Raw genomic sequence first — 16,444 nt, 5'->3', positions numbered from 1 at the left:
TATTTTTTATTCTGTTAAAGCTTGATGGAGGTGTGACTCACGTATTATGCAGCTCCTCCGCGTAACACCTACCACCCAGTGGTTTTCAGTATATTCACAGGACTGTGTGGCCACCACACAGTCTTAGAAATCTCCATCACCCCCCAAAGGACCTTGAGCCTGGTAGCAGCCACACCCCCACTAAACGCACCTGTGCATGAACACCTGGACAGGTGTGTGAGCAAACCTCTGGGCAGCATGGCCTGGCCAGGAAGATGCATGAGATTAGCTGTCACGGCTTGAGTGCAGGTGTGTGCACACACCATACACGGGTGCACACCCATGCAAACACACGTGTACCCATGCCCACAGAGACACACACTTGCAGACGTTTGAAAACTCATGTTGACGTCAGAGTTGTTACAAGTAACCAAACTGCCTTCACCCCACTTGGGAGTTACTCTTTCTGGGCTGAGCTGGAGCCAAGTTCGGATTAATACAGTTTTTGCCAGAATTGCAAAAGATTATTGGTAGCGTAGTTAGTTAAAATTGTCTGTAGTGTTTACTGTCTCCTGTAAAATGCTTTCAATTTTTTTCTCCAAGCCTTTGTTTTCACAGATTTTCCCCTTCTAGGAGAAGGAAGCTGGCTCTGCGGGTCCCGTGCGCCCTCTAGTGGAAGGAAGCTGAACACTCCCTTCCGGAGGAGCCCAAAGCCTGAAGGTCAACCGACCTCGGAGGTTCCAGGGTCCTGAGTCCCTGCGACGGATCCCCAGGAGTCTAGGGACGGAAATGGGCTTCATCACTGAGGACGTCGGTGGCTGTATCAACCGCATGGGCTCTTGCTGTCGTGGGGTGGAATTCAGAAGGCCTGTGTGACTCAGGCATTGTTGTCCAAAGTGCTGGGGTGCGAGGTCAGAAAACCCCGGGTGGGAACAGGACCCCCCACAGTGCAGGACAGAGCGAGGGTCCTAAGGAACCGGGGTGCAAGGAGTCCGTTGGCGTGGAAACCAATCTGTGCCTCACACAGGGCGTCAAGCTGGCGAACAGTGGCCTTAGGACGTGGCCTGCCTGTCAGTCATGTGCTGGGCGCACACTGGCTGTGTGGCTCCGGGCCTCGTGGTCCAGTCCGCTTACCCCAGGATTGACAGGCGCACTTGGAAGGGGTGGCGGGCCAGGACGCCCTGCAGGTTGCTGTAGAACTGCGGGGAGAAGCCCCACGGTGGCCAGTCCTGAGGCCAAGACTGTATTTGAAGGCGCCCAGGTACCTGGGAAAGAACTGGTGAGAGGCTGCCCCCTCCAAACCGGAGGGGTCATGGAAAGCTCGCCTGTCTGCGGTGATGGGTGAGTGTTGTCCTGGCCTTCGGTTAACCCTGCGAAGAAAAACACCTTCGTCTTCACGTCGCGCTGGCCGGGGAGCCGTGGCTCTTGCCTGCACGTGTGGGTGGGCACACGGGTCCCTGTCGTGATGGGCTGGCGTGCCTGGCAGCTGGGGAGAGCCAGCTGGTGCGCTCTGTGTCTCGGGGACACCCGGGGCCCACGTCAGCTGCTTAGACACCTGTCGCTGGCAAAGCGAGTCCCTGGTCCCGGGTCTGTCCCTGAGCCCCGCTCCCCACCCTGCGTACTCTTGGGAACAAGGACACTGTACACCTGGGACTAGAATTGCAAGCCAGGCCACACGGATTCCGGCGCCTGTTTCCAACCTCAGTGTACGTAGGGGGCTCGTGACCCCGGAGCCCCATGTGATGCGCTGGGTCAGGAGCAGCAGCTCAGCAGACCCCCACCCGCGACTCGTCCTGCTGTGGCCCCCCGACCCCCAGTGGGGTTTGCGCTGAGTCATGTGCTGAACTGGATCCCAGCCTTCACTCTGACCTCGACCTTGACTGGACTGCATAGCCCCCTGGGGAAGCCAACCCCTCCCTGCAGGTAAAGACTGAGTCGGTTCAAACCCACTGCGCCGTGAACCCGTGTCGCCCAGCTGACCGGTTCCCCACTTGGGGCCTCGATTGGCTCGATGGCTGGGTGAACGAAGGGGAGGGGGCTGGGTGGGGTGTCCCCGGGCCGGTGTCCTGTCCGGATCTGAGAAGCCCACATGGCCTGGCCCTCAGCCTATCTCAGCCTGCCCTGCACACTCACCCTCTCCCGGGACAGGGTGCCCTGCCAGCTGCCTGCGCCCTGCCTGCCTTCCACCCATTCTGGTCTCATTATAGCCGCTCACTGTTCTCATGCGCACACGGCTCGTGGCATCGCCTGTAATCTCTGGGCCTTTCAGCACCATCAGGACGGAATCCTGTTGGCCCCGCCAGCCTGGGCTCTGGTTCCTGCGTCCTGAGTCTGACCCTGGGTGTTAATGCCCCTTCCCAGTGCCCGGCCGCCCAGGGTGAAGTCCTAGCGTGTGGGGCTTAGACGAGACCCTCTAATCCAGAGCTCGCCTTACAAGCAGGGCAGCCAAGGCTCAGAGCGGCGGAGGGGACCGTGCCGGAGTCATGCTGCCCCCGACTAACAAACGTGAGGTGGGCTGTTGCCAGCAGCCTTTGCTGCCACTCAGGGCCCGGCCGGAAGGAAGCTCCCAGGGCCTTGCCTAGGCTGCTTAATGATGTCGCAGAGAGAGGCTGTATGGTAATTTGGGGCCGCACCTGTGAACAGAAACGAGGACAAAGCCAGTCCCCTGAGTGGACCAGAGGATCCCCCTCACTTCGGAGTAGCCGCCGGTCCCCGTGGCCCTGGCATGTCACTCCCCTGCTCCCACCTGGTTGGCAAGTCCCAGGAGGTTGTGCCAAATGTGCACAGGCCATCTGCCTGGCCCAGATCGGCCACCGGCTGCCAGGTGTCCTGGGACAGGCTGGGGTTTTCAAAACATGGAAAAACTCTGGGCTATGTTACAGACATGCCGAGTCACCTTGTCACCTTGGCATCTGGGAAGGAAAGCAACGTTGTCACTGCCCAGTTTCCAGCCCCCGTTGCAGGAGGCCCACTCGCTCACCTGTCGGCCGTGTGCCTGCAGTGAGCACACGCTCGCCGCTGGGGCTGCGTGAGCGGCAGACAGCGGGGCTCCCCGTCTGGTCGTGAGGCAGGCGGGCTGGGCGCTCCCCAGGAGGGCTGTGTGCTGCTGGCCGGACAAGGGCGTCCCCATGCAGTGAGCTGGTCTTCGTTTTACGGTGTAAGTTTATGGCGTTAGGGGTGGGAGGTGACTGAGCAGACTGGCACTGATTTGGAGAAGACATGGCCCAGGAGAGGAAAGAGGTGTCTCCCAGCCTGGACTGGGGGTCTCAGAGAGAAGGGCAGGGTGGAGGGTGCCCTGGAGGAAGGAGGGGCAAAGTGTCTGAGGCCTGAGGCTGTGACTGTGGGGGACAGTGGGTGGAGCCTGAACATCGTGTTTGACTTGCTGGTTGACCTTCAGCAGAGGGGCTGAGGCGGCGGGAGAAAAAGCCTGGCTCGGCCCCCCGTGGGGTGTGACGTTGTTGCCGTGGGTCTGGGGGACCTAGACGAGGGGAGTGCTTTGAACAGGCCTGGTGGCAGCTCCGGCAGGGAGGGGGCGCCTTCTGGCTGTCCGGGTGCCCTGATGGGTCTGCAGGGGTGGGCGGGGCTGAGGGCAGTCAACGTGTGGGTTGTGGGAGTGGCCCCTCATCTGTTGTCAGCCTGGGAAGGAGTGGTGTCGGCTGGTCGCCTGGGCCTAGTGGCACTCTGCTGTGCCACCGAGTGTCCATGGGTCGTCCCTGTCAGCCTTCTGGGGCCCTCACCTTGGGGCTGCTCCAGAGGCACCGGGGACTGGGTCACTGGGTCACTGCTGCATCCAGGAGGGTGTCACCTTCATTTCTGGAAGTTTCTTTTTGTGGTCATAGGATTTTTTTGTGTGTGGATACTACTTCTGGTTTGCATTCTTTCTTTCTCTCTCTTTTTTTTAATTCTCACCCAAGGACCTGCTTATTGATTGTGGAGAGAGGGGATGAGAGGGAGGGGAACAGGGAGAGAAACATCTATGTGAGAGAGAAAATCTATTGGTTTCCTCTTACATGCACCCTGACCGGGGATCGAACACGCAACCCAGGCATGCGCCCTGACTGGGAATCGAACCAGTGACCTTTCGGTTTATAGGACGCTGCTCCAACCCACTGAGCTACAGTGGGGCTAGGGCTCCCCTGCTCCGTTTCTGATGAAAAAGTCTCCTGCTGTTCTTGTCCTTATTCCTTTGGGCACTATGTGACTTTCTCCTTGTCCTGCCTTGGAGCTTCCCTCCAAGTCACTGTTTTGCAGTGACTGATTGTGACCACTTTTGGTCTCGGTTCCTGTGGCCTGAGCTTTGTGGTGGTCCAGCTCCTGGTGTGTGGGGTCCGTCGGCTTCCCTGCATCGAGAGGACTCAGGGGCCGTGTCTGCCTCTAATCTATATCCTGATGGCGCCAGTCCTGCCAGGGGCTGGTTCCATCCCAGCTTCGAGAGCAGAGTGATGTGCCCAAGGCTCCAGGGTTCCAGGAAACAACCCCCCGCGTCCGGGGCCTGCACCCAAATGAGGGTGAGGAGCTGTTGGCCTCTGGGTGCCCTCAGGGCCTGGCCCGGATGACGGAGACACCACTGGCAGCGGGTGGGCGTTGTCCTCGTCTCTTCTGCATCCTGGGGCCTCGCGGAAGAGGGGTTGGGCTCCCGAAGGGGGCGTGTGGGTGAACGGAAGTCACGCGTCCACTGCTGTGTTTGTTTGCCGCCCACTCGATGCTTCTAAGTTAAGCGCTAGCCCCTCCGAGTGCTCAGGGGAACCGACACTGGATAAAAATCCGTTGCCCCGGGTGAAGCACGTGGGGGACGCTGGGAGGAGGAGAGTCGATGCCTTTGTCGTAGGTGTCGAGGGGACTCGTTTGCCAACCTGCTTTGCTGGTCTCGGGCTGTGTTTTTGATAAACGAGAGAGGAGATGTTTTTGAGGCTCCCGGGAACTTCCTGTGGGTAACTTCCTCTAATTTTTGCAACAGGCTTAAGGAAGAGACCCTGGTACACAGGTTTTATAGGTGAGGAAGCAGAGCCCCGAGGAGGGTGCCCTGCTGGCCTCCTGGTGGTGAGCTGTGTGCAAAGCCTTTCGAGTCCTGGCCGTCCCCACGGCCCCTCCTCTGGGTGGCAGGTGCCAGCTCCCAGCCCGAGGTCCCGCCAGTCCCGTGTTGCTTGTTTGTGGACGTGTGCCATGGGCAGAGAGGGCTCCCTGGGGGGTTGGAAGTGGCCTCCACCTGTGGCCGTAACCGTAGATGTGCTTTGCGAACGGGGCACGGGCCTCTTTTAGGTAGGCACTTCTTGCTAAATTCACCCCAGCACGAAACCGAGCCACAGCCGGGGTCGTTTTTGAAATTAAAGCAAACACACGAACAGGAGCCCCAGAGGACCGCAGCCTTCCTGTCCTGGGCCCGGCCCAGCACGGTGACACGCGGCCTCGGCGCCGACACACAAGAGGCATTGGCGAGTTTTCCTGCAAGGGCCCGGCTGCCTGCTCCTCGGAAGGGGTGAAGGTGAGTCTGGGGGTTGCGTTTACGAGTTCGCGTGAGTGAAAATGCCTGCGCCCTGCCCCCTCCCTCCCCCCACACTGGGTCACCGCAGGGGTGTCAGTGTCTCCTGGGGAAAGAAGGGAGCACATCCTGACTTTCACTTTTCTGTGTGACTTTCTCCAGCTGCAACGGGACCTATTTCCTCCCCAGGCAGGCTGTGATTTACGGCGTGGGTGTCCGTTTGGGAGAGAGCCACCAGTCTATATATAGCAGCTCGGAGCCCATAAATGGGGCGGGACAGGCTCTGCCCCGGAGCTGGGCTCTGCCTTCCTCCCAGAGCCGAGCGAGCTGGGCGGCGCTGCCTCCCCTTCACCGCTGTCCTGTCCTCTCGGTGAGTCTCCGTCTCTCTGTCCCTGGCTGACTCGAGGCTTCGGTGGGAGGGACGGCACCTGAGCAGAGGCCGCGGCACCCAGGCTGCACCCGATTCAGCGTGAACAAGCTAACCTGCGCAGGACAGACCCCAGCTCCCCAGACCTGCGTGTGTGTGCTCCCTGTCATTGAGGGGCTTTGCTCTTGGGCTGCCCCAGCCTCCTCTGCAGCGTGGCAGGGGAACCCCGACTGTGGTCGCACCCTGCCGGTCCCCTGGTCTGTGACAGGGGGCTGAACTTTCCGTGAGTCTCGGATGGACAGGGTCCGGGAAAAGAGGGCAGGTGTGCGAAGGCGTGAGATGAGGTCGGATATTTTCCTAAGAAAACGAGGACCTGAGGTCACCTGTTGTAGCTCCGGAGCCCAGGGGGCGGGGGAGAGGACGGCGCTGCTGTCCACGTGTCCAAGTCCCCCAGGAGGTCGGTCATGTGGCTGTTTTCTGCTGACCCGGCAGACATCCAGTCAGGCCCCGGAGAGCAGGCTTCCCTGCCTCGCTCCCAGAGGTGGGGTCCCCTGTGCCCGATGGCAGGGCTGGGGGCAGCTTCCCGTCCCTGCCTGCAGATCTCAGGCTCCTTCCTGCTGAGCAGGAGTCGGGGACACCGAGGAGCAAAGTCCTTCGAAACCCCGAGCCTGCACTGCCTTTGTAGGGATTTGCCTGCAGCTGAGGTCCAGTGGGGTCCATCACCTCTGGGGTTGCTTCTCACAGAGACAAGGAGGCGCGGGGGGGGGGGCAATGGGGAACTCAGGGAAGGAACTGCCACCCGAACTGTTGATCTGGTTTTAATTCCGTCCGTGCGGGAAGCCAGCTGGTTGCTGGAAGGCTCCCCATCTGGGAAGCCACCGTGTCCTCCCATACTCATCTGAGTTGCTCTCCTTAAGCCCAAGCGAGTCCAGTCCTCTGGAGGCTCTGTGGCCGTGGGGAGCTGTGCCCAGACAGCCTGGGCTGTTGCCGGCCTGGCTCTGAGGGTGACTTGGGGAGGGCTGCGAGTGAGCCGCCAGAAATCGGGCCGCAGTCTCTCCCACACTTGGCACAGGTGACGGTTTGCAAGTCTTACCTTGTGCTCCGTGGTCTTGTCGTTCGGTGCCGAGTGGTTTGGAGAAACCTTTGGGGCGAGCAGTTCCCCACGTGAACGAGCTCCGGGGAGCCCTGTCCTGGGGGCCGGGGGCCCGACTCCCGGGGATGGTCCCCTGCAGGCCTGCTCGCCCCTTTCGTTCCCCTAGAAAAGCTTTGGTTTGGTGAGTGTGTAGGTCGACAAAACCTTCAGCCGCACCCGCGCCAGTTTCTTCGTCACGTAGGAGTGAGTGCGTCGTGGCTGAAAGGCATCGGAGCCCCTGTCGGTGTCGTGGAAAATGGGCTCCAGTCCTGCTTCTCGGGAAGGGATTGGGCCTGAGCCTGTTACAGACGCTCTGTGCCAGGGACGTGAGGACAGGTTTCCCTCCCCTGCCCCAAACCCCAAATGTGTCAAGGAGTAAGGGAGTGGGGAGCTTGGGGGGGTGGGCAGAGTCAGCGCCTGGGGCAGGTCGTTTAACTCGCCAGAGAGATGGAATGAGCTCTTTCACTGTCACATTGTGTAAATTTGGTTGCAGTTTGCTGAAAACAAACAAAAACACCGGAGCCAGTGTGTGCAGCCTCTGCCGGCCCAGCCCCTGGGGCTGGGGGGTCTCTTCTGACGTGCCCCTGTCTCTCTGTGGGGTGGGCAGGGCCTGGGAGCTGGGCCGAGGGCCACCTGGCCGCTGCCTCCCACCCCCCTGTTCTCAGGGGGACTTGCGCCCAGCACTTCGGGTTTGGGAAGGCTGCTCCCTGGTGCTGCGGTGTGTGCGAGGGGAGGAGACACATCTGAGGGCCACTGTCCCCAGGGGAGACGTCAGGAGTTCCAGCTGCTGCTCGACCCATTGCTCCCCTTCTTCTGGTGTCGTCCAGAGCTCAGCGAGTTGGCCCGTTCTCCCCGTGGCCCCTCCTGGCAGCCTTCTGACCCCAGGGCTTCCTGGAGAGCTCATCTGTCACCCCTTCTGGGCACTCGGGGACAGCCCAGAGTGGGGGCCCAGGAGGGGGCACTCGGCTGCCCTGTCCTGCTGCAGTGGCTTGTCCAGTGGGGAGGTTGAAAGTTGGCACAGGCTGGTGGCGTCGAGGACACATCGGCATGGGGACAGGCGAGCAGCTGCTGTCTGGGCAAGGGCACTCTGAGGGGCCCCCTCTTGGGGGTGCCGTGGTTCCTGGCCCAGGCTGGGCTGGCACAGGGCACATGCCCCACATGTCTGTGGAGTGACAGGTGGGCGGAGCTGAGCCCAGGAACCCCTGGTGTGTGTGCCCTCAGCAGGTGTTTCATCAGGGAGCTGCAGGTGGGAGGGGAGGGGGACAGTGTCATGGGGGACATGGCCCTGAGAGTTGGGAGGCAGAGCGCAGGCCCCGAGTCCAGCTCCAGGCCCTGATTGCCACAGGGACCCCTCCTCACGGCCGTGCTGGGACATCCTGCCCACACAACCAAGTGCCATCCATGCTCAGCCTGTCCTGGGTGCAGGGTGCCCAGGGCACTGGACAGGACTCCTGGACCCAGGAAGGGACAGCGGGCCACTGGCTGTGAGCAGTGCGGGTCTCTCCCCCAGAGCTGCAGCCTGGGCCCCAGCAGATGCCCGCCTTCTCCTGGGGCGGGTGTCTCGGGGGGTGCTGCGCCCCAACTCAGAATTTTCATGGTTGAGCATCCTCTCCTGTCCCCTCAGCCAGCTTTGGACTCTTCCTTTTGCCAAGAAGTGCAAATGCATTTGAGGGTTCCATGAACCTGGTGAGGGGACCTGACCACAGACAGGTGGGGGCAGTGCTATGTTTCTGCGGCGCCAGCTCCTCCCCCGTGAGCGTAGGTTCAGCGGAGAAAGCCCAGAGAGGAAACTGGACCAAAGGAGCAACGTGTCCCCCAGCAGGGGCCCGGCTTCAGGTCCTTGAGCTTCGCCGGCACCTCGTGGACGGTCCCGGGTGGGCATGGCGTGCCTGAGGTCCCTGAGAAGGCCCTGGGATCCCCCTCTCAGGCTGGTGGGACCCTAAAAAGTGGCAGAGGTCCTTTTCAGATAGAGAGTGGACCTCAGAGCAGCGCCGACGGGCCACGGAGCACGTGCTGACTTGATCAACGTCAGAGGGAGGCAGAGGAGAAGTGCCGGAGCCAGCTGGTCCTGGTCCATCAGATGTCAAAGCCTGTGCTCTTGACCTTGACCTTGGCATTGGCTGTTCCATTGCATGCAGTATTCCGGGCTATATTTATAATCAACTTTGTGCCAGCACAGTGCAGAATGTACCCGGTCCCTCTGTGGGGGTGGTGGCTGGCCGGCCAGTTGGTTGGTTGGTGGGAGGAAGTACTGAGATGAGCAAGTCTGGGGCAGGGTGGAAATAGAGGTCTGAGGGTCTCTGGGGCCCAGCCCCCCTCTCCAGTCACCGTGCCCCTGCCCGTGCCCCAGAGCATGGGGGCCCAGACCCTCCCCATAGCCTGTCTGAGCTCTGCAAACCTGTGGCTCTGGGGCCTCGAGGCCCAGAGGAGACTGACCCTGAGGAGCCGGCTGGGAGCCCACCGGGCACCTGGGGAGGTTTTCTAATGTTGTGGTTGGAGTTCTGTGCCCTGGGGGGTGGGGGCAGAGGCGGCCCCTCCCAGAGCAGTGCCAGCCACTCATCTCCACCCTGTCCTGGGGGTGGGCCACATCCCCTGGGGCTGTGTCACTGGGCCCTGATGTAGATCAGGGCAGGCCATTTCCATTTAAACACGAAGGACAGGGTGGAGCTCAGGTTTGGGGGGGTTCTTTCGCTCTGTATGTGAGAAATGCACACGCACAGAGATGTAGGAACGCACCCTTTCTGGAGACGGCCAACAGACCAGGGAGAGAGTCTCTCTCTCTCTCAGGTGAGCAGAAGCAGCAGGCGGCCCTCCAACACCCGCACGGCTTCCGCCTCCCAGGCCCACCCCAGATGGAGCCCCACTCTCTCGTGTGGGGGGGAAAGCTAACCAAAACGTGCTTACTCCCCCACCCCCACGCCCCGCCTGTCCCAGCCCAGCGGGGCTGCAGTAGGCTGGTCCCTTTCCTCAAACCTCCCTTGGGGCAGGGGCACCTCCTAGCTTTCGGGGCAGACATGGAAAGTCACCCCGCATGATCGGTCTTCCCAGAGGGGTCTCCCCTCAGGCCCCCTCAACCCTCCGAGCCCCTGCCCCCTGCGTGTGTTCAGGGCACCTTGCCTCGCACCCCCTCCTCCGCCTGTCCGCAGGGGACCCGGCCGACCCTGCCCTGTGGCCAGCGCCCCTCCTCACTCTCCAGAGTGCGTCTGCCTCTCCCCTCTTGTAGCCTAAGTGTGTGTTCACGCCGCTAATTTGTGTTCGGATTATTTGTATCCTCGTCCCTGACGTCGCCTTGGACACGCTAGGCATTCTATAAATATGTGCTGAGCTCACGGTCGCATGAAACATGTAGCCCAGAATTGTGTGGAAGCAAATAAAAAACGGAACCGGCCCCAGGGAACCCAGACGGCCCCTGGACACCTAGTCTGAGATGACTGCCACGTCCGTGGTCGGCCACTCAGTGCCCGGGGCTCTTGTGATTGGAGCTGGTTTCCCCGCTGCGCCGATGTGCCCTGTTGGGCAGAAATTTCGGGCCGCGCCCCAAAAGGACCTCAGCGTGGCCCGTCCCTCTCCACCCGCAGGCCTGACCCAGGATGTCGCTCGTTGCGTTACCCTTCTACCAGAAGCGGCACAAGCACTTCGACCAGTCGTACCGGAACACGCAGGCGCGGTACCTGCTGAACGAGTACTCGGCGAGAAAGTGAGTTGGCTGGAGGCACAGCGCTTCGACGGGGCGTGTCCGGCATTTAGGGCCCCTGAAACCTAGAGACCTGTCCGGGGGGTCCAGGAAGGCTCTGCTCCCTGATGCCATCTTCCGTGCTGGAGGGGCCTGTGGCCGCCCCGCTGGGCAGCGCGCCGGGTGTGGGGTGCTGCAGAGCACCCTGCTGGACCCTGGGGGACCCTGGCAGATGGCCTCTGAGCCCTGGGTTGGAGCAGAGGGGGGCGGGGGCTTTGGGTCAGTGCCCATGCACCTGACTGTTCTTCACACGTCTCCCAGAGCGGGAGTTTGAAAAGTCAGCACAGAGCAGGGGAGATGGGAAGGGGGGGAAGGGAGAGGTGTCGGTGGGACCGGAATTATGGGATGGCAAAGGAAAGGTGGGCAGAAGCCGATTCCATGACGACTTGGCTACGCTAATAGGAAATGCAGCAAGGAGTGAACCGAGTCTCTCACTCTCAGCCTGGGGTCGAGCCGCAGGCAGCTTCTTCCGGGACTTTCTCCCGTGCTGCAGTCCCTCCCCAGGGGCCTGCGGCTGGGGCCCTGGGGGCAGCAGGTCCACAGTTCTGGGGGCCGAGGACAAGGCTGGGTGGAGGTGTGGAGACACTGCTGGGTGGCAAGCTCGGCCCTCGGAGCTGGTGAGACGGGGTCTCTATATTTAGAGGTCCCCTTGCTCCTCGAGTTCCGTTGCCACCCCTGTAACAAACAAAGCCAAACATTTGCAGCCCCTCCCGGCCGCCTCGGGAGCTTCTCAGCCCTTGAGATATATATACCCGTGGCGTCCGGCCAGAGGGAGTGGACGGCACAGGCTGCTGCAGGGGGCGGGTGGGGGAGGTGCCCCCTGTGGACGGGCCCGTGCATTGGGGTGCTGGGGTGCAGAGGGATGTGGGCTGAGTGCGCGCCCGTGCACACCTGTGTGCACGTGTGCTCGCCTGGGTGTGTGTACACATGAGCGCACACACATGTGTGAACTGGCATGTGATTCCACATGCCATACAGGTGAGCATGCATACACATGTGAGGAGCACATCGTACATGGGTTTGCACACATGCATGTGCATGCATGTGTCATAAGGGTGGGTGTGGCATGTACAAAGGGAGGGATGGCGTCTGCTATGACGTGTGCCTGTGGTCTCTGACGCGCCTCATGTTCTGAACACCCCGCAGGCGCTCCTCGACCCAGGCTTCTTCCCAGAAGTCTCTGGTGCAGGCGTCCTCGTCCCAGAGAACAGCCGGCCAGACGTCTTCGCTGTCCTCCGGCGGCACCATCTGCAGGCTCTGTGCCAAGAGGGTGAGCTCCGCACAGGAGGAGAGCGAGCAGGAGAATGAGAGCAGGTATGCGGCTGTCTGCCCTCCTCCTGCCGGGGGAGGGTCGGGGGTCAGAGTGCATCCCGCGGAGGGACAGGTCAGGAGGGGGTACAGGCACTGGGCTGCGTTGCTCATTGCTCCTTCTCATCTTTCTGGAGTACAGACCGACTTCTCTCTGTCTCTGTCAGTTCGAAAGGCTTTAATTCGGTCTTAGGTTCACTGAGAAGGGTCTGCCTGCCGGGGCACACAGGTCGCTTCTGTGTGCGGCCATGCAGAGCGAGGCTCAGGGCTGTCCTAAACTGTCCCGTTGGGACTGACTGACACGAGACCACTGCGTCTCAGGCCTGAGGCAGCCACCACTGGGCCCTGCCATCCGTGGGTGACCGTGCCCAGCAAAACTGTGACAGGCCGCACGGTTGGCACTGAGCAGCTGCTGCGTGTGGGAGGCCCGGTGGACGGGGGGAGTGAGCAGCCGTGTGTGTAGGGAGCCCGTCTTCTGACCGAGGCCTGGTCGTTGCTGTGGTCCCCGTGTGGAGGGCGCATCCTGTGCAGACACCCCGGGCGCGGGGCCCAAGGTCCATGTGGCCACTCCCAGCTGCTGTCTAGAGCGCAGGGTCCCTGGTGCCTGTGACTGTCCCAGGAGGGCCGAGCGTCATTGCGAGTCGGCGTCATTCGTGGGCCACGTCCCTACCCTTCTCCACACATGGTGGGCAGTGCTCACATGGCCCGGTGCACCCTCCAAAGAGAGACAGAGACAAAGAAGTTTCCACACCCTGTCCTGGGGCCACAACGAGAGTGTCCCCCTTCGTTCCTGCAGGTACCGGTCCCTGGTGGCCTCGTATGGAGAGACCAAGCGGCGGCGCTTCCTGGGTGAGCTGGCTGACCTGGAGGAGGACGTACACCTGGCCCGCACGCAGGCCCGGGACACGCTGGACAAGTTCTCCATCCAGCAGATGGTAGGTGGGGCTCGAGAGGCCTGTCAGGGGGCTGGGTGGGGCCGTGGTGTGTCCGCGTGATGTCTCCATGGCCCGATGGCGGAGGCTCCCTTGCCCATGGAGTGCGTCCCCTCTGCCACACTCGGAAGGACCATCCTTGTTTCCTCCGGCAGGTGCAGGACAGGTTGGCCTGGATGAAGGAGCAGGACACCTTCGCAGACCGGACGAGGCGGGCCCCCGAGATCCTGGTGCGGCTGCGCTCCCACACCGTCTGGGAGAGGATGACCGTGAAGCTCTGCTTCACCGTGCAGGGCTTCCCCACGCCCGTGGTGCAGTGGTGAGTGGGCCCCAGCCGAGCACGGACGTGCAGCCTTGCTCAGGCACCTGCTGGGCTCCAGGGTCCAGGTGCAGAGGGCGCTGGGTCCCCACAGCCACTCCTCCCTCAGCCGAGCTCGGGACCGTGGGGGACATGTGTTTATAAAACTTGCAGGAAAAACATAAAGAAAAAAATGTGCGGGGTCCAATGTGACTACATCATGCCCTCAGCCTCCGTGAGAGGGGCTGGCCAGGTTGTCAAGGGACTTTCACTCTGAGTGACCCGAGCTCTGGTGGCTGTTCCCAACCCCACAGAGACCCCTGGGTGGGGCCTGCACTGGGCTGGGATGACTGGGTGTCGTCGCCAATCCCTGGGGCAGTGCAGGGTCACGTCTTGGAGCCCCTGGTGTGGTCCTGGGACACAGCCTGCCATCCTGGGCAGGTGAGGCAGGGCGGCCAGCTGCCCCCAGCCAGGATCACTGGACCTGAGAGCTCCCCCGGTGCGTCCTCACAGTGCTGGGCCCAGGGTGGCTGGGCAGGGACCCGTTGACCTTGGTTCCTCCATCGAGTTTCCTGGGAGGGGTGGGTCCTGAGCTCACTGTCCCAGGTCTGGGTATGACCGATGGTTGGGCTCAGTGAGAGCAGCTGTCCCCTCACAGGCCGAGGACTGTGGGGCTGGGGTCCCTGCTGTCCCTCGCCCACCGCCTGGGACACACAGGAGGCACGTGCAGGGACAGGGCGGTGGCCCCCTGGGGGCAGAGGGGGGGTGGGCTGCCATGCCTGCCTTTTCTGCATGGACCCCGGTGCCCCCTCCTTCAGGTACAAAGACGGCAACCTGATCTGCCAGGCGGCAGACCCCGGCAAGTACAGGATCGAGAGCATGTATGGCGTGCACACGCTGGAGATCAACAGGTGAGGGCCACGCACGGGCTGCAGGGAAACTGGGAAGACGGCCGGCTCACAGCTGGCCAGCAGCCGGCTGCGACTTGTGCCAGGTCGAGCATCCGTCTCAGCTCACACTCTTCAAAGAAATGCAACCTGTTCTGAGTCCCACACCCAGTGGAAAAGCACAGACAGAGCAGGCAAGTGGGAGAAGTCGAGGGCAGCCCTCACGCCCAGCGTCGGCCGAGGGGTGAGCGGGCGGCTCTGCCTTCCCCACCCAGTGTGCACGCGTAAACGCCCACAGCTGGCGATTTTCTGACCAAAGTGAGGTGCTCTGTTCCTTTGTGCACGCGGTTTTTACTCTTCGCCGAAAGATCACAAATCATGCAGCCCATCATTATGTCAGGAGCACACCCCCGTCCTCCAAACCTGTTCCTTCCTGCACAATCACTGAAACCCACAGACACAGTGGAGGGGACAGTGGCCTGCGCCGGGTCGCCCGTCTGACCTTGACCTGTGGCCCTCGTGAACTGCCGAGTTTTGGTCTGACGGCATCAAACGAGTGCCAGTCACGTAGCAGGGATGCCAGGCACTCCATTTCAGGCTGAGTTCCTGGGAGAGTGAAGTGTGGACATGCATTTTCAGGTGTGTTATGTGCACACTGGGCAGTTGTGTGCGTGGTGAGTCACAGCCAGCCCTCCCAAGAGGGACCGCCAGTGTGAGCGAGTCAGGAAGACACCCGGCCACGTGCGGCTCGGGATTTGGCAGTCACTGGCGTGTGTGGCAGTGACGGTGTCACCGTCGGCTCTGTCTGCACTCCCAGGGGGAAGCCCAGACTCAGGTGCTCCCCACCCCTCGCCCACAGCCCAGGCCGTGTCCCCTCGGGGTGGCACCGCTCCTCAGTGATGTCCCTCCTCCTGCCCCACGGCCCTCGCCTCCTCTCAGCCCTAGACGGGGCCTCCGTGGGCCCTGCTGGGTTCCTGCCAGAACTGGAACCCCACCTGTGGGCGTCAGCACAGGCGCGAAGGGTGCTGATGGGTGTTGCGCGGGGCTCCCCAGGGCAACTCGAGTCTCTTTGGAGGAGCCGGAGCTCCCGCCTGGCAGCACTGTCTGCCAAGAACCCACCGAGTGCCGGCCGTGGGGACCCAGGGCCCAGACCAAGACCCCAACGTGGGGGTCTCACATCTGACGTACGGTGGAGGTGAACCACAAGCCCCCCACGAAGTGGACTATCCAGGGAGCCAGAGGCTGGGTGTTGGGGGTGGAGAGCGGGTTGTGGTGTTGAAGGGAGTGGTCGGTCGGCCTGGTTGTGAGCAGGGCCCGGAGGATGGGCAGGTCTGGGCAGGGAGGCCGTGCGCACAGAGGCTCCCGGAAGCTGCACCAGGCATTGGTGTGCGGAGTTCCATGGGGGTCACAGGGCAGGAGGCCGGAGGCATAGGTCAGGCCTGCAGTGACCATGGACACCCTGGGGCTGTACATGGACCTCGGCATCTGGTCGGGGCTGGAGAGGAGACTCCAGAGCAGGGGAGTGAAAGGTCTGACTTGGGAGCTGGAAGGCCACTGCGGCCAGGCAGCTGGTGGGGGAGCTCTGCCCAGGCTCAGGCCCGGGGTGGGGGGCCCCCAAGAGGCTGGCTCTGCGCAGACCTGAGGGCACAGCCGAGGGGACCTGGGCTGTGAGCGACCAGAGGCGCCAAGAGCAGCTGAACTCTGGGCCCAGCTCGGGGGTCTCCTCCTGCTCTGCGGCCCCTGGCTGCAGTTCCTGGCACCAGTCTCTGCGGTGCTCGTGTGTGGACACTTTCACAGCCACGCTGCCCAGTGGGGGAGCACGCGCCCCTGTTTTGGACAGTCTGTTCTCTAATCTGGGCTGCCTGGGACCGTCGGGGTCAGGTGGGTCAGCTCGAGTCAGCGAGTGACCTGTTCCCAAGCTCTATTTTAATAATCATTTTATTAAATGGAAACAGCAAATGCCTTTTTCCCTTCCTCACGTGTGGGAGATGCGGCCTGCAGTCCAGGGTGGGCCTGTGGAACGGGGTGAACCTGGGGCCGTGGGCGCGGGGTCAGAGCCCGGGTCTGCCTCAGGCACTGGCGTTCAAACCCTCAGCAAGTGTCCCAGGGATGTGGACAAAGGAGCCCCCGAGAGGGATGCTCCTCCGCACAGCTCTCCCAGCTGGGCCAGGGCGTTTCGAACACAGGACTCGGCACAGCCCTTCAGGCAGCGACCGGTAATGCCAGCTGTTGGTCCCAATGTGCTGAGTCCCGGTCACCGGACCCCAGTGGCTCCCACGGGGCGGAGTGAGCCGATCGGGAATGAGCCTCTCCTCCTGTTACAGGGTGA

At 62.2% G+C, this 16,444-nt stretch overlaps 1 protein-coding gene across 1 annotated transcript in view; it reads left to right on the top strand.

The window, feature by feature from the left end:
* Positions 1-5,631: 5,631 nt before the first annotated feature.
* Positions 5,632-16,444, top strand: part of MYOM2 (myomesin 2) — a 48,511-nt gene continuing 37,698 nt past the window's right edge. The window contains exons 1-6 of the mRNA XM_037063375.1: positions 5,632-5,828; positions 10,536-10,654; positions 11,837-12,004; positions 12,795-12,933; positions 13,086-13,249; positions 14,047-14,139. Of these exons, the coding sequence (XP_036919270.1) occupies positions 10,548-10,654; positions 11,837-12,004; positions 12,795-12,933; positions 13,086-13,249; positions 14,047-14,139 (671 nt within the window). The 5' untranslated portion in view covers positions 5,632-5,828; positions 10,536-10,547. The remainder of the gene's footprint in view (positions 5,829-10,535; positions 10,655-11,836; positions 12,005-12,794; positions 12,934-13,085; positions 13,250-14,046; positions 14,140-16,444) is intronic.

This window comes from Sturnira hondurensis, unplaced genomic scaffold, assembly GCF_014824575.4.
Source record: "Sturnira hondurensis isolate 20B ecotype Veracruz unplaced genomic scaffold, ASM1482457v3 Scaffold0014436, whole genome shotgun sequence".
In the NCBI taxonomy this organism is placed as follows: Eukaryota; Metazoa; Chordata; class Mammalia; order Chiroptera; family Phyllostomidae; genus Sturnira; species Sturnira hondurensis.
The sequence above is the reverse complement of the archived record's forward strand: the minus strand, read 5'-3'. Positions and strand labels throughout refer to the sequence as shown.